We start from the raw sequence: 18,439 nt of genomic DNA on the forward strand, positions 1-18,439 counted from the left end.
AAAATGCCAATATCTCCCACAGTCTGAGCTAATGTACATAAACAGATTTCTCATACCACAACTGAGATTTTAAAAATCAACTGTACTGAGCTGAACATAAAAATGGTTTTTGTAAAAATAAGGTGGTCATGGAACAAATATCTATTGGATCTTTTACAGGACACAATTCTACATTATTCTCACTAAAGACTGACTACAAGATGGAAGAATTGTATTATATAAATTAAGTATTACTGTTTGCACCAGTAGGTTAACTGAATTTGTTTCTGTTATTTATTCCAAGTTACTGTACATAATTATCTGAAATAGCTACATAAGCACATGCCCAGGAAAAGAAAGTACTTTTTCTCTATTTTCATGCATTCAGTTTGGAAGACTCTGGGGTAATTAGAGGATGATGATTGTTTAATCAGAGTAAACAATGAACTCCAAACTAATAATAATCATAATCAGAATTCTGTGTGAGAGTGAAGCTGCCTTCAAATCATGCCAGCCAAATGAATTTTTTTAAACTGCTAATTCGCAATCAAACATGTAAATTAGAATGATGCAGAAGAATAGTAGGATGAATTGCTGTTGATGTCACTATAGCTGCAGCTTACAATGTCACGGAGCAGATGAAGGGAAGGCCTACAAATGGCATGAAAGGGCAGGACTGAAAGCATGACTAATATCAGTCTGATAGGTGACAGCATGATTTCTTAAATCACAGTCAATATCTTTGTGTGTATGAAATTTTACAGGTCAGTAAATCTGTAATCTGGCAGTATCTAACAGTTTGTCCAGGTGCCACTGGTTTCCTGAAGCAGTTGGGAACTGACGATGCAGCTGTCCCAGGGAAGCCAGGCCACATTGTGGCAAGAAGGTTGTGCCAAAAAAGGGAGAGCCAGACACTTGCTTGACATGGTATCTTTGGACTGTAATTGTGGTTTGGCAGAAGACACTCTCATGTACTTCACTATTCGTCTTCAATGAAAAGAAACTATGGGCCCTCTTCTGCTTTTTGCTCCAAAGCTGCTGCTACATGTGGAGTTGGAACTGGGGCTTAGTGATTACAGTATATAGCATATCTACAATTAAACACATTTAAAAACACACATTTATGATTACATTTGCCATTTACTCTGGTTTGGCCAAGCTATGAATGGGGTGCGATATTCATGACTTCACCATTCTGTAAGTTTCAACACTGTAGATGTTGTTTCTGCAGTTTGTGAAGTCTGCTGAGACTTCTGTTTGTGGTTTCATAATGGACAATGGCGGTAATTCAATAACAGGACAATGGCTGTAATTCAACAGCAGCACGAGTCTTGGAGCTAAGAGTTCCAAGCTCTAGCAGCAGCTCTACCATTGATTATCTAAAAATCTATACAAGTTGGGCTCTGAGAGATTAAAAATTATATAAATGTTTAAATAACTCCCTCTTATCTACAGAGGTTTTGCCAGTACCCCAGCAGTGGAACAGTGAGATATTTGTTGTTAGGTTAGACAAGAGGGAGTCTGTTTGCCCACCTGACTTACCAAGAATGTAGACAAACTCAAAAACTAAAATACGAGCATATAAATTTATTAATATTTTTATAATGTCCAAGAAATAACAACAACAACAACAACTACTACTACTACTACTACTACTGCACTTACATAGAGAGAGCATGCTTTGTTTTATTTAAGACACCAGCATCCATGGTGGTGCTAGTAATGATGACCAAACCCCACAGGACACTCCTAAAGGCTCATGTGGAAAATGTGATGATGATTGTTGGTATGCATGATCTTTTTATACCCTTTTCTCATTGGAACCACATTCATAATTCAGTACATGCTTGATGATTGGACTTGGTTTCCAGTTCCAATGAGCATACATCTCATTGGCCATTTCCAATGCCCATGAGCTTAGCTCATGGTCATGAGCTCATGAGCTTAGCTCATGGTCTTCATCATGGCATTCTTTGTATGTTTTGTTGTTCTTTATGTTTTGCTCACCTTTTCTATAACTGCTCTACTATAATACTCATATTTTCTAAGTCATAAATATTTTGATTAAGTATTTAGACACTTGCAATAGGCCCAGTCATACATTATGTTCATCATTTATACGAGTGAATTGTGTACACAGGTACAGATCTGTGTACAAGTGTGCATAGGTACCTGTGTACACAGGTATAGTCATCCATATGTTATGTCTAACACAGGTAAAGAAGTACACCTCCTATCTATACCATGCATTTGAAGGGGGGCCTACAACCAGGTTCACTTTTAAAATAAACACAGGTACAGTCATTCATACAAACAAACAAACACATGTATGAGTGTACAGACATCTGTAAACTCGTACAGCATAGTGTCTGAATCAGGCTAATATTTTGCAACTTGTAACTCTCACCTTTGTTGACAAAAGCATGTTGTTTTTGTAATTTGCTGAAAAGAGAAGAGGCAGAAGGCCTGCCTTTAATGCATGTTTTAAGCTAAAGTCTCATTAGTTATATTATCTGTACTTAGTTTTTCCTAGTATCCTATAATCCAAAGCTCCCTATCGATGCTCTAATGAACATCTGAAAAGAGTTCAATTATAATGGCAAAAGAGATGTGATACAACAGGAATTCTATCCTGGAAATGTCTATGACAAAAATTTTATGCCTAATTTTTGCTTATAACTATTATTTGCTTATTAATTATAATATTTGCTTATAACCAGTGCAAATTAGGCATGCACTGGTACTGAACTGAAACCTCAAAGTCATTCCTATAGTTGTAAAATTGATGGTCCTGACAGTTCTGATTGAGGTAAACAATGGAATAATTAATAATCAATCTTTTGTTGTTTAACTGTTTGATAGAATTACAGATGTTAAAATTAGGGAAAGCTGCAATATTTATGGGTGTAGAGAAGACGGCCTATCTTCTGGCCATACAGTAATATAATTCTATAACCATTCAATTTACTTCAGACCAAGTTGTGTTCACAACTATGACAGCTAAAAGCCTCATTAGAAAAATAAAAATATTTTATGGATTACATATTACTGGAACTCAGCACTTTCATGCTGATGTTAAAAATCATGGGGGACCCCATAAGCCAATGACCATGAAGCAGAGCAATACCATGAGGCAGAGGTCCCCCCAGTACCATCTTTTCAGATCTGCCTGTGAGAAAAGACCAGAGGCACTGCAAATGGGTGCCATTCAGTCCCATTCCAGCTAGGCAGTCTAGAAGGATACTGTGATCCAAAGCTGAGGTCCAGGAGAATCCAGGAACCTTCTAGCAGGGGCACTCAGAGTATTATACACCCTCCTGAAGGAGAAATGGCAATTCCCATTATTTTCTGCTTTCCAACAAGCTGTGAAAACTGCTTGTTTTTCAGAGTGGTTTTGCTTAAATCTGTTTTCTACTTTACTGAAAAGTAGATAAAACTTATTCGCTAAAAAAGTAGAGCAACAAAACCAGCCAGTTGGAATAAGCAAAATGAAGCATACTTCCATGGCAGCTTTTCAAGCCATTGCCCATAAAAAGAAACAAAACCTATTTGAAGCTGCCTTTCTCGGAAGTTTCCTAATTAAAATATAGCAAAAGGACAGAGTCTGCTGACCACACCATAATGGTCACTTGGCACAAAGACATGCGCCTTTAATTTACAATTTCTAACCATTTATTGATCTCCTGTTCCCACTTAAATAAAAAATGGGCACATTTTATTGACAGCCCTATCTCATATTGATACTGAGGTTGGCAAACACTCTATCAGTTCATCTGCCCATCTAATAGTGAATTAGCATACAGGATCTCCATGAGCTGTATTCTAGCAATATTTTGAAGGGAATTCAAATAATGATGGAAGAACTATAAATACATTATGAAGAGATAAAGATGCACATAAGGTGACTGTCTTTGATACAGTAAAGTTCTCACTTGGTGATTCAGCTTCACCAGTTTCCCATGTGGAAATGTTATGTTAGTGGGTCATCACCCCATAAAAACTTGACACATAAGAGAGAACCCTTTAAAACTACAATTCTCTAAGATGTAATACATTTTCATCCCGCCCGCCCCACATGGGGTCTGTTCACAGAAATGGCTCTCTGTGGGAAACAAAAGTGGTAGAATTTTGCTACCTTCGAAATAAGGAGATGAATTCATGCTGAGACACATTTATTTACCTACTTACTTACCTACTTATTGTTTCTTATATACCTCCTCCTCTAAAGATTCATTGGGGGGTGGGAGGAGGTGTTGCAAAGAACAGGGGCGGCCACAGAGAAGGCCCTCCTATGGGCCCAGGCACCTCACACGACAACAGGGCCTGGGACACTAAGAAGGGCCAGCTGAGAAGACCTCACAGGATGGGATACAACCAGCTGATAGAGACAATCCTGGAGGTATACAGGTGCTTAAGCCTATAAAGGTTTTGTAGGTGAGAACCAGCATTTTCCTGCCATGTTAGCACATGACTGATGTGGCAGGAAAGTGATCCATTATTTCCCTCACTGGGCACACAGACAGACACCCTGGGCCCTTTCTCACGATCAGGGAGCTGGATGGGAGGACATGTGGGGAGGAAGGCTACAGAAGTTTATCTCTCCTGCAGACGACCGAGTCCCAGTTGCTGCGTGCACAGATTGTGTGTCCAGATGATCCACTGCTGCCCCAGGCAGTGTGGAGTTGAAAGGGCCAGGACATGTCATCCTGGCCCCAAGAAATCCCACAAGGCACCGTACAAGTGCACAATGCATTGTGGGGATCCCCCCAGCGATAGGCAGGCACCCCTCAGTGTCTCAGCACCAGCTGAAAGCAGCCAGCACTAACACACGGTCAGTTAAACAGGGTTAAGGGAGCGTTCACTCCCTTACCCAGGTTTAACAGTTGGGCTTCATAGCCGGGTCTGCCACCGAGGCGTCGCCAGGAGCCACACAGCTCCCGGTGATTCTCACAGGAAGCCAAGCTCGGGCTTGTCTGCCTTAGACCTGTCTTGGCTGCTTGTGAGAATAGCCTCCCTGAGTGCCTCAGAGTAAATGAATTCCCTCACATACAGCTTTGTATGCCGCGATGACATTGATTCAGTAATCCAAAAACCTCTGGTTTAAGATGAGAGTTAAGACTTTGCCTTGATCAGAGATATATCAGGCAGAAATTCACCAGGGGCATCTCTAGAAAGTGATTACAAGAGCTGCACCTGTTAAACATCTGCCTGGATGCATCCCTCCCCAGCCCAATTTATAAAGCCATCATCATATACCAGACTATACAAAGTCTTTACAGCTTATACGGCACGGAAGTTAAGATGGGCAGCTTAACCGGCAATTTCCATTCTTTTTTTAGCACAAGTGAAAATGTAAAGCATCTTAACTCTTATCTTAAACTGAAGGGTTTTGGATTACTGAATTTCCAGGAGCTTTTAAAAGGAAAATCTGATTAGACACTATGGGAAAGAGCTCACCCATGCTGCTTAAGTGGAGCCTTCCCATTCTTAAGCAATATACCCCTGATGCAAAACCTCTGTGTTCAAAGGCAGTCTGCTACCCACTTATACGCCAGCATAAAGCCCTGGTCATCTTGACTCTGCCTTGCATTCCCTGGTAAGTACAATTGCCACCTCATTGCTTCCATACATGCCGTCACAAGTCAATTTGTCACCTTGCCCCCACTGCCTCATATAGCTTGTAAGGACCCCTGTTACCTTGCCACCAGCTTGTGCTGCCTCATAAGCATTCACCCTAGCTTGAGTTCTCTTCCACAACCCGCTGCCACCTCCTTGCCTTCCCTCGCAAGTTCATGCACCACTTCACCGCAGCCATGGAAATAGCGCTGGAAGGAAGTCCACTTCCCAGATGTCCCCATGTGCTTTCCCAATGTCCCTGTGTGAATTCTCAGCCCCATGGGCTCTGCTTTCTGCAGAAGGGGCCCTCCCAGTACTAGGAATAAAATGAACTACACCAGAGATGGCCACGATGGAAACAGCACCAGAGGGATGCTACAGATTCATTGGGACTGCAGCACCCAATGAACAGCCCTACTAGCCAACACTTGTTTTCTTGAGTTTAAGGGTCAATGTTTAAACTGTGGCATCTTAGCCATTTTTTGCATCAGATCTGAAAGGGTGGTGACCCCTAGTTGATGCCTGCAAGCTTTCAGGCAGATAGGGCAGACAGTTTAGATTTTATCACCAAGAGAATATTCAGGGCTTGTAATGTTAAAATGCTGAAACTCCCCCACCTTAATTATATTAACAGAAGGTGTTTTTTTAAGGTAAGGTTTTTTTAATGGATTTTTCTCTACCATAGAAGCTCTCTCTGTAAGTGGATGTAGTGATGGGAAGGATTTGAGGGAGGACTAGGCCTCACTTAGAGCATTTGCCAGGAGGGTGGGTCTCTCCAAATAAGGGGGAAAGCCCGGGAAAATCAAGACAAAAAGACCAATCCTAAGGACTGGATGGGAGCTTCACACACCCACCTAGAAATTTTCCTTTAGTTTGTTCTGTCCCAAGAGTGTCCTTGGGAAGCAGCTGGCTGAGAAGCTGCTGGGGAAATGGGTAGGCCACAGCCTAGGAGGCTCCCTTCCTGTGAGTAATAGGATAGTGACCAGTTCAATTAGATGCATGAGGGAAGTTATTTTCCTTTATTTACTGCTTGAATCTGAGTCACCAGGTTAATGAAAACTCTCTCTCTTGCTTTACGAAGAGACAGTTATTCTTACTGCATACTCTTGTTTTTCTTTTAATCTAATAGCAAACCCTTGTTGGTGATGTGTGCAACTCTTCATTTTGGGTTTGCCTTAGTCACACACCTCTGGAGGCCTAGGAATGCTCAGCCCCTTCTAGGGAGAGTTTTGCCACGCTCCCCGCCCCCCCCCCCCGAAATCTTACATGGAGAGTGGGTTTCCCCACATCAAAATAAAGTGAATGATGGCAGCCTACTGTGAATCCCTTACAGTCAAGGATTCACCCCAGTGAATCCTCTGCTCTGGCTCTGGTAGGAACTATGACAGTGGAGGAGAAATTTCCCTTCTATTGAAAAACAGCTGATTTTGATCAGTATTCTTTGGAGGGTACTGTAGTCTCTTAAGCCTAGTTTGACAAGAATTACTACCCACACCCCTCCAGGTTAATAGCACTGTAGGCCTCAATAACTGGGCTAAACATATAATTGATCTTCAAACTGACAGAATTGCACCCCTACTTTAGCAGCACACATCTCTCTCTCTCTTTTTTTTAACAACAATTATTAAGGGATATTTCAAGTCTGCACACTTGGCAATGCTCCACTCAGCCCAAAAGTGGAGCATACAGGTGAAACTCGGAAAATTAGAATATCGTGCAAAAGTCCATTAATTTCAGTAATGCAAATTAAAAGGTGAAACTGATATATGAGACAGACGCATTACATGCAAAGCGAGATAAGTCAAGCCTTAATTTGCTATAATTGTGATGATCATGGCGTACAAGGATTGAAGAATAGAACAATATCAGACCTCTGAAAAGTATAAGCATGCATATGTATTCAGTACTTGGTTTGGGCCCCTTTTGCAGCAATTACTGCCTCAATGCGGCGTGGCATGGATGCTCTCAGCCTGTGGCACTGATGAGGTGTTATGGAAGACCAGGATGCTTCATTAGTGGCCTTCAGCAATTCTGCATTGTTTGGTCTCATGTCTCTCATCCTTCTCTTGGCAATGCCCCATAGATTCTCTATGGGGTCAGGTCAGGCGAGCTTGCTGGCCAATCAAGCACAGTACACTGTATACTTTTCAGAGGTCCGATATTGTTTTATTCTTCAATCCTTGTCTTCTTGGTTCCATGTAATATTCTAATTTTCTGAGATTGTGGATTTGGGGTTTTCATGAGCCGTACGCCATGATCATCACAATTATAACAAATTAAGGCTTGACTTATCTCGCTTTGCATGTAATGCGTCTGTCTCATATATCAGTTTCACCTTTTAATTTGCATTACTGAAATTAATGGACTTTTGCACGATATTCTAATTTTCCGAGTTTCACCTGTAAAAGAAGCACTCAGCCTTCTTTTACATGATCCCCACCGCACGTTAAGGTCATCTGAGGAGCTTCGTCTCCAGTTACCACCAGTTTGTTTGGTGGTGACTCAGAGGCGGGCCTTCTCTGTAGCTGCTCCCGGGCTGTGGAATGCACTCCCAGCAGAAATTCGCAATCTTAATTCCTTACTGACCTTCAAGAGAGCCCTTAAAACCTATCTGTTTGGCCTGGCCTTTCAGGGTTTTTAATTAGTTTTAATTATTTTTAATGTTAACCTGGTTTTCAGGGTTTTAATTGTTCTGTTAGTTTGTTTTTAAAGATGTTTTTAATTGGTGTTCATATTTATATTTCTGTTTTAATTGTTATTGGTTTTAATGTTTTCTGTTTTTACTTGTAAACCGCCCTGAGCCATTTCGGAAGGGTGGTATAAAAATCAAATAAATAAATAAATAATAAATAATAAAAGAGATATCAGGATCCAAATGGTAGTTCCAACGTTCTGTTTTGACTGAAGTTCTATAAATCACCTACCAAATAATATAATTATGTGAGCTGGAACCACAAGGTAGAACTTTCTGATGCTGAACACCAAAAACTTGGTAATGGACTTCAATGGAGTTTACTTCCTTCTAGGTGTGAACATATAATTGCAGGCTCAATTCTCAAAATGCTGCTGAGAAAGCCATGAGTACTCCAGCCCAGCATCCCTTTTCTCACATTGTTCAGCTACATGCTTCCAAAAAGCTTCAAAGAAGTACAGCAAGGAAATCCCAGAAACTATTCCCACCCAGTGCCAACAAACTATTATTGTGGTGGAGACTGCCCTTGAACATGGAGGTACTACATGAGAGCCAAACCGCCTGTGAATTTGGAGGCCCCATCTCTTAAATATGGCCAAGTTAAGCTTCCATATTCACTGGCAGTTTGGGTCTGATGTAAAACCTCCGTGTTCAAGGTGAGTCTACACTAGAATGGTGGTTTCTTGGTTTATTTATTGAAAATATTTATACCCCGCCCCTCCAGTACTCTACTGCTATGGGTGGCTCACAACAATAAAATAGATACAGAAGCTATTCTCACGATCAGTGGAAAGCGGGCTAAGGGTGCTTAGCCCACTTTCCACTGATTGTGAGACTCAACAGGCTCGCAGCCAAGCCCAGTTGAGTCAAAGCGGGTCACCCGCTTAAGTAGCCCTCCGCTAACTTGGGCTTTCAGCTCATGAATTGCCGCGGCTCAGCTCCGCGGCGTGGCAACTCACGAGTAGACCCTTAACCAGGAGGCTGAAAAGCAGCCTCCCGGCTCGGGGGTCTCTCCAGCATGTCCTGTGTGCTCATGCAGAGCATGCTGGAACTTCCGGGGGCTGCACGGCCCCCGATCCTCCCAGCCCCCGCTGGCTCCGTAACTGAGCCGACAGTCATGTGGGCAGCTGCTTTGGCCTCCCAGAGCAGACTGCCTGCTCATGTGCGGGGAGAGTGGGCCAAGCCCACTCTCCCCGCTAACCTTCCACAGGCTCTTCTTACTGGTCATGAGAAGAGTCTCACAGTGTAAAATAAAAGTAACAAAATTAACCAAATTAAGTAAACACATTAAAGGTCAGGCTAAAACCACCATCAGAATTAAGTTTCCAATTTTTAAAGAAGTTATATTGAAAGCTAAAAATTGAGGATTATAAAAACTAAAGACTAAAGAACTTGCCCGATATAACCAAGGATGAAGCATTATAAAGCCTCTTTAAAAAGATGAGGCTATTCCCACGACCACTGGAAACCGGGCTAAGGGAGTGAAGCCTGGTTTCCAGTGATCGTCGGAACCACTGGGCTCGTGGGCGAGCCTGGTGGTTCCACGGAAGCTAGCCCACCTAACAACCCCTCCCCTTAAACAGGGTTAGCAGAGCGCTCACTCTGCTAACCCCGTTTTACTGATCTTGTGCTACTGTGGTGCGGCTCTGCGCCATGGCGACACATGAGTAGATCCCTTACCAGGAGGCAACAACAAGCCTCCCAGTGTAGGGGGCTCCTCAGAATGCCCCGCGCACTCACGTACCCAGGGCTTGGAGGCTGCTTGTCTGCAGGCAGAGCAGACTAAGCCGGCTCTCCCTGCAGACCCACCAGAAGCTCTTCTCACTGATCATGAGAAGAGCTTCGCTTCCTTTCAGCATCTTCATATATTGCTGTTGTCAGATATAGGTGTTTCCCATAGTCTGGGAAACATACCAGCGGGGATTCAAACCGGCAGTCAAGTCATTTCCCTATGTGCCATTAGGTGGCACCTCATCTGGTAGGGGAGGGAAATACGCAACTGGGTGATTACCAGTGTTGGGGGTTTCTCTCCCCTACCAGATGAATGAGCAGCCTGCATGGCTCAGTGACTGCAGGGATTGGGCCAGAAGGCAGAGAAAGTGTGACTGCCAGTACCCAAGCAGTTGGGGCTGATTTTCCATCCTCCAGCTTGTTAGTACAGACTATTACTGACAGACAACAGCCACTGGTTGGCTGAAAATATATCGGATAGGCCTCTAGCTCCCAGCAGCTTAGATAACCTATCTAAATTTATTTTTTATAATAAATACCTTATTGATTTTCTCATACCTAGCAAGTCAAAATTTTATAGATACTATTAATTTTACCTATGAAATCTTGGATTAATAGTGTGTTGCAGAGCAAAGTAGACTTATGAGATGGAAAGTAGTGAAGATGCTTTGGATGATAAAGGTGCCCCCCTCCCCCCCGCAACACACACTTTTAATTCAATTAGCACTAATGTGTATTTTACACCAACAAGCATTTAGCCAGCCTTTGGATTATCTCTTATTACTATAACAGAAGTGCAAGATCTGTTTGAACAGCAAGATAACAAATCACAAATCACTATAACAGCACTGAAGGTTCAAAGGACAGTTAATACTTTAGTTCTTCCTTCAATACAGTGAATGGAGCTTGACAGAGTCATTAATATTTGTGCATTAGTGTTATCTGATTAGATCCTATGCCTCATCCATTCATCATTTTTTAAAAAAAACAACAGTGAGCAGTTTGTTCTGTCTGAGAGAAGTTATAAAACAAGCCATTCCTAGTTAAAAGCTAAACATAAATAAATAAATAAATAAATAAATAATAAATAAATAAATAAATAAATAAATAAATAAATAAGGCTTGATGTGCAGCTATTCCTCACAGGAAGCAATGTTTTGTAAGGCACTTCTTAGAGCTTCACATTAACATTTGAATAATGTAATTTATAGTAAAATACTAAATTACGCAGCATTACGGAAGTAAGCAGCTCTCCTATGGGAATGAGGAAATTTCAAAATATATTCAAAAGGACTGGGAGGTAGAGAGACCCCTTATGCCTATCTTGAAGAGGATACACCAGGAGAGAAGGAAGGTAGGTTAGATTTTGTGGCTTTCTTTTCTCAGCACTGAGTATAATATGCTGTGATACTGCTGCTATAGCTACCTGGTTTTGCTGTATCTCCAGCTGACAAAGCCAGAACATAGCTGCCTGTCTTCCTTGAGTTGTGGTTTGGTTTCTTTGTGAGATACAGTTTTGGTGAGAAATGGGCAGTGGCAGCTATGTATGTCTGTGTGATATTTCTTGGTGATTGCTGTGATGAGCTCCATGTCTGGCCTTGAGATTAACTTGTGCTTCATTCACTGCTCTGGTCTGCTCTGCAGTCTGCACTGCAAAGTGTACTCAGTCAAAGGAGTGCTTCTCACAATCAGTGAGAAGAGCTCTGGGGCAGGCTGCAGGGAGAGCGGGTTACACTCACCCTCCCTGCAGACAATCTCCACTCTTTCCCTGGGCAGGAGGATCACCCATCTAGATGAGTGGTGCCCCCCTCTGCAACTCCAGGGGGCAGGTCACCCTGCCCCCTGGAGTTCCAATACATTATAGGACTCCCCCACCCCCACACACACCGTGGGCAAGCCATGGCTGAGACATGATCAAATAAATGAGGTTAAGGGAGCACTCGCTCCCTTAACCTCATTTTAGAGGGAGGCTACTTAGGCGGGTTTGCCACCATGTAGCTGCCGGGATCGGGCCCAATCCTGGCGGTTCACGTGCATGTGGAGAATCTGGCTGGGCTCCCTTAGCGTGTGAATAGCCTTATTATGCGGCTGCTATTGCTCTAGTTGAGCTTATGGCTATGCTTGCTGGGTGCTGCTGTGGCAGCTATTGCAATGCTAGGAAGTAAGGAGTCATAATTAGGAATGCATGCAGACTGAGATTCGCGGCCTGGCCCGCATTTGGACTGAACTGAGGTTCCGCGAACCAGTTCGGTCTGGTCTAGCCTAACTGCGAACTGATTCAAAGGCCTGTGAGAGGCATCAGGAAGTGGCATCTTTAAAAGTAAATAATCAGCTCCTTACTGGTGTTACTGCCACTCCAGGCAGCTTCCTGCTGCGGTGGTGCCACCCCCAGCAGGAAGCTGCCTCAGCATGTAAGGAGGCCAGGTGAGTATTGGTGCCACACCACCGCCGCATGCAGGCTGCTGGAGGGAGTGCCCTGCCAGAGCAGAAAGCTGCCTGGAGCGGTGATAACGCCATTAAGGACTTGTTTGTCTACTTTTAAAGGTGTCACTCACCTCCCCCCCCCCCCGATGCCACCCTCACCCGTCCTCGAACCACTGAATTGTTTAGTGGCTGGGCCGAACCACACTGCACTGGTTCATGAAACCGTGGTCTGCTCTGAATTGGGACCAGACCACGAACCTCAATCCACACACACCCCCAATCATAATTCTGTGTGAGAGAGAGACTTGTGCCAATAATGTTACTGCAGTGCAGGCACTGTAGCTGGTAGTACATTCTTGGTCAGTGATTCTTTTTTGGCCATTTTTGGACTTTCTTTGAAATGTGTGTTTTGTGTTGGGAGGCACAGATTCCCTTTTACTGTGTGCTTCTGCAGTGTTTTTCAAGGCAGGGTTGCAAAAAGATTGCAAATTGCATTGCAACACAAAACCTATGTGCACTCTATGAGTGCAGCTTGTTCCAGCCATAGGGAACAATGGGGAAACTTGAAACACCCCATTGTTCCCCATGGGTAGCATGGGGTTTGGGGAAAAGGTCAAACATTAAACCGCTCTGAGCCATTTTGGAAGGGCGGTATACAAATTAAATAAATAAATAAATAAATAAATAAATAAATAAATAAATAAATAAATAAATTTAAAATCATCTGCTTGCCCATTTCTTTTGTGGGTTGGGTGGTAGGTAGCACCCATCATGCCCTACTAGCACACAACCCACTTTGGTGTCCCTGGGGAACAATGGAGTGTTTCGAGGTTCCCCATTGTTCCCTATGGCTGAAACACTTGAAATGTTTCAAGTTGTTTTGTCAAAACAGCCAAATCGACTGCTGTTTTAACGAAACATTTTGGCCACTTTGTGTTTTGTTTTGATTTAATGAAAGGTGCCACTTGTCTCATGTAAGGGTTCCATTTTTATAAAACAAAACCACAGGATGAACTAAATGTCAGAATTTCAAATAATGTGTTCAATGAGAAAAGGATATGCCTTCCTTTCTTGGCAATGGTGACCACATTTTGTAGTAGTTAGACTGCTGGACTAGGACTGGGGAGACCCGAGTTCAAATCCCCATTCAGCCATGATACTTGCTGGGTGACTCTGGGCCAGTCACTTCTCTCTCAGCCTAACTTACTTCACAGGATTGTTGTGAGGAGAAACTTAAGTATGTAGTACACTGCTCTGTGCTCCTTGGTGGAAGAGCGGGATATAAAATGTTAGTAATAATAATAATAATAATAATAATAATAATAATAATAATAATAATTCTGACAAAACTACTGATGTAACTACAAGAGTTATTCCAACAGTAACTCTGACCAAACTACTGTGGTTACTCCATCTGTTTTAACTTAAAATATTCATGATAAAATCACTTCTGACTTTTAACACTTAGGAAAGCTAGAAAAACAAAGTAAATGCTGGAAAATATGATTGACTTTCTACAATATTCAGGTTTTGTACTAAAACATTAAAAAAATGAAACAAACTGGCCAACTTCCAGACTAACCCTCTAGCAATATGCCACAATTTTATGTTGCAGGAGGGCCAATTTTCAACAATCTCCCCTTCCCTCTGAAGCTGTTTCATCTGAAATTCTGTCCCCAAAGGCTGATGGACACAGGCAGCTGCAGAAGGAAGGGGAAATTGTCAACGGAAAACCCTTGTGTGTTGATGGAGGTTTGGGGTTGGCCAGTGTGCTGTATTGTGTAAAATTATAGTAAAAAAAAAAATCACAAATGAGTGGAATTCTTGATCTAATAGAGAGCCAATACTACAATTCAAAAGATGGCATAATGTGCAAAACCACACCACCTTTCTCCTTTGTTTGCTTTCTCCACAACTTAATTGAGGCTGCTGTGTTAGCATGTTTACAGATAATGGTTTAAGTTCCACCAGTCCAAAAGTGGGACATGTGCATTGGTTCTGTGCATCTCAACAGCCCACCCTCACTGCTAGTGAAGGTAGAGAGCAATGTTCTCTCTAATTTTATTCATCTATGTGTGGAATTAGTTTTGTTCTGGGCGGCAGTATCAAGGCAGTGTGTGTGCACATGCATTCAGAGTGGGGCCTTCCTGATTAAACCTGAGCAGGATCTAAATTAACTGCGTGGACATCAAAAAATGTGTGAGCGGGCAGACATGCCCATGCCTTAGAGAGAACACTGGTAGAGAGGCTCTGTGGCTACTAAGGATTACGTCCTTGCTGTAGTGACGATTCTCCCAGTAACACAATCCTTAGTAGCCACAGAGCATCTTTGCCTTCACTAGCAGTGAGGACAGACTGCTGGGCTGCAAAGAGCCAGTGTGTGCCCAGCTCTTTCACTGGCAGGGCAACACGACAGGCAGACCATCTCTCTATCTTGTCTTCTAATCATGTTTAAAATTGTCAAGTGGGGCAGGTGGGACATTATTCTCAGTTATTATTTACCACATTCTGCCCAATGCTTAAAATAAGAGCTTTATTTTCTCAGTCAGTCCTCTGTCAAAATTAAAATGTATGCATCTTGACTTGGCACACAAGAGACCTGAGACATTCAATATTGTTCAACATGACACTGACAAATGTTCTCCTTCAAGGAAAGGCATAATTCTTCCAGATCTCTATGGAAAACTGTTAAATGAACAAGCTGTGGAAACCACATTAAACTGGCAGCTGGACAAGGAAGGACTAACTTTTCTAACTTTTTATCAGCTCTGCTTAAAATCTATATCCCAGTTGAGACATTTCACCATGAAAGCTAAGGGTGAAAGCACAAGGTTGATGCTGGAATAGCATGGCAGTACTGCACCACATGAGCTTCACCACAACATATAACCCAGTGTAAACTGGGACCTCTGTGCAGTACTTTATAGCAGAATGGAGGTGAGTTTCACAAAATTGTTTCCCCTCAAAAAAATCAGGGAAATATGATATGATCCAGCCAATTAAAGCACTGGGTACTCTCATTGAGGCTGTCCACGCAACCAAAAACTGAGTAGGACAAGTGTCCTACCCAGGTTTGGGAGCTGTGCACACTCCCAATTTTCAGGAGTGTGAGAGTTAAATAACTAGGTAGGAAGAGGAAGAAGGGATTGTGTGGGAGACAGGAGCTGGGTAGGACAGCATCGTCCTACCCAGCTTTCATATCCAGCATTTTACCAAGGCAGGAGGGAAAGCTGTCCTACCCATCTCCTGTCTCTCACACAATCACTACTCCCTCCTCCTACCTAGTTGTTTGCTCCCACACAACTGAAAACTGGGAGTGTGCGCAGCTTTCAAACCTGGGTAAGACACTTGTCTTACCCAGTTGTTGGTTGTGTGAACAGTCTCACTAGATACTAACTGCATGACAGAAATAATACATTTGTATGGCTCCTCCATCACATCACCATAAAGATGAATGTCTGGACCACAGCTATGCTCCCTGGGAATGTTCAAGAAATAAAGCATCATTTCTGCTTTTAAATCATTTTTCAACTGAAACTACAATTGGGATTTTTTTCTTGTCACTTTTCTTCTACTTTCCAATGTGAATAAATTGAAGCTAGTCTGAGACCTTCAAGAATTACTCAAGAAGGCTGAGTAAACACAAGGGATTCTTTGTAAGAGGGCTTTATATTTTCATCTAATGGGAGAAGAATGTTTCACAAAATTACTTCCAGTCTTACTGTGATTCTAATGTCTTCTAATCAAACTTTGTGAACTAGAGAATAACATATTGACCCATTTAATATAGATTATATGTGCCACAAATGCAGGACTGGAACATCCAACCACAGAAGCCAGAAGAACAAGGAATACATACTGAAGCTGCTTAAGTCAGACATTTTGCCACATATTATGGACAGAAGTGAAAAATCACCAAAAACAGTTATGTAGAAGGGACAGCTTATCCTGTAATAAATTCAGATATGCTCTAGAATTGAAATCCTAACTTTCTTGAACAAGGCAGATATATCTGCCTTATGGAAGAAGTCTGTCCGCCTTGAATCTGATGATGAATGAGCTGATTTTACTTTAACCCCAAAGCAAAGATTATTTATTTATTTTATTCAATGTATAGACCACCCTTCCTAAAGTGGCTCAGGGTGGTAATGAACTGAGATAATGAACAGAGATTACCTTCTGTATCGTAATGATTCCTTCTTGTGTCTCTTTGTCCACTAAAATTTTGAAAACTCCCAATCCATCACCATCCACAATCTTATATTCCATTTCAGCATTAGATCCCACATCAGCATCCACAGCCTTTAATCTAGCCACCACTGAAGCCACAGGGAGCGATTCTGGGACATTATATTGATATGACCCTATAAAATGCAAAACAGTCATTGAACATTTGTCTATTCATAGCTTAATTAGTTTAATGACATCACTTCATTTATAAGAAAGTCTCAATTACAGACAGATGAATTTGAGTTTTCTTTAACATGTTGTTAAAAACTTATGGCACAATGCCAGCAATTCTCTGCTCTCAGTCCTCAGTATTACTGTGATGGTATCTTGATAAGGTGCAGCAGAACTGTGCAAGAAGGCCATGTCCTACCATATGAGACAAGGAATCCATTTTCAATGTTATTTTTACTGATTGGCTTGTGCAGTTAGCTGCTCCCATGAATGGAATACTTGTTTATAACACTGGAGAAAGGAACGCACAATATCACAAATTAGCTCTGTCTTGCAAACAGATCTTGAGTTTCTTGAGGCCTTTTCAACCGAGTTTTACTGCAATCAGCAGTTTTTTTTGTTTTTATTAACATGTTTATTCTATCTTTCTGTCAATCAACAGCCAGAGTGCTTTCATGGTTAGTGTTAGACTAGGAATAATGAGACCCAGGTTCTGCCATGAAGGTCACTGGGTGACTTTGGCACAGTCATTAGGACAGTTCACACGATCAACATTAACCCACGATCAATGATCACACGATAACACTAACTTTTTAATGTAAACCACCCTGAGCCTTTTGGAAGGGTGGTATAAAATTTTTAATAATAAATAAATAAATAAACCCTAACCCTAACCAGCTTCTCCTACCCTAATTTGGGAGCTGGGTATACTCCCAATTTTCAATTGTGTGTCAGTTAAAAACAAGGTTGGAGGCTGGGAACCTGATTGTGAGCTAAGCCCTAGCTGGGTAGGACAAGCACACTCTACCCAGATTCCATCCCCATCTTATGAAGGATGTAGGTAGAAAAACTGTCCTACCCAGTTTTTGACTGATGATCAAGCTCACCACCTCTGACCTTGTTCTTATCTAACACACAGTCAAAACTGGGAGCAGTCCCAGTTCCCAAATTAGGGTAGGAGAAGTCTTATATTGGTCATGTAGCCTACAACGTTGTGTGAAAGGATAAAATGGGCTGATCCACTCCACCTCAAGATCTTGTAGAAAAATTGAAAAGAAAATGTAATAGATAAATAAAGGACATCCTAGGCGTCTTACAATATACAGAACAAGACCTTGTAACAAACAATCACTGATGTGAGCAGCAAAAGATGAGACAATGTGATGAGCAAGTGAGCTGGTGAAGATAAGGCCTAACTTTGGCTTAACACCTCTACCAAGGCAAAGCTCAGCCAGTGACCTTTTCTCCTACATATGTCTCACGTAGTCAGAGAAAATAATAAATACATTTGTAAGATCAGAGATAACTCTTAATTGTGTCTTAAGGAGACAGTTTCCTGGCTCTTCATGTTTAATTGAGATAAATGCTATTCTTCCTTCTTTAACTGCAAAGGCATCTTTCTTGTCTCTGAAAACTCTCAACCTGAGGCTCAAGCTGAAATTGATACAGATTGCAGCTTAACAAAAAGCAGACCAAAGCTACTAACATTCTCACTTCCAGAAACTGAATCCTCAGTGTTTTATTACTAGTCAAACAATTCAAAGGGGGAAAACCTAATTCCCCTGCTTGCTTTCAATTGGTTTTTTTTTTCATACG

General features: G+C 42.0%; 1 protein-coding gene across 2 annotated transcripts in view; it reads right to left on the bottom strand.

Annotated features, from left to right (window-relative positions):
• Window positions 1-18,439, bottom strand: part of LOC128324589 (cadherin-7) — a 190,005-nt gene that overhangs the window by 47,247 nt on the left and 124,319 nt on the right. For both annotated transcript variants that reach the window (XM_053249330.1, XM_053249331.1), the window contains exon 6: window positions 16,619-16,806. In XM_053249330.1, the coding sequence (XP_053105305.1) occupies window positions 16,619-16,806 (188 nt within the window). The remainder of the gene's footprint in view (window positions 1-16,618; window positions 16,807-18,439) is intronic.

This window comes from Hemicordylus capensis, chromosome 4 (assembly GCF_027244095.1).
Source record: "Hemicordylus capensis ecotype Gifberg chromosome 4, rHemCap1.1.pri, whole genome shotgun sequence".
Classification (NCBI taxonomy): domain Eukaryota; kingdom Metazoa; phylum Chordata; class Lepidosauria; order Squamata; family Cordylidae; genus Hemicordylus; species Hemicordylus capensis.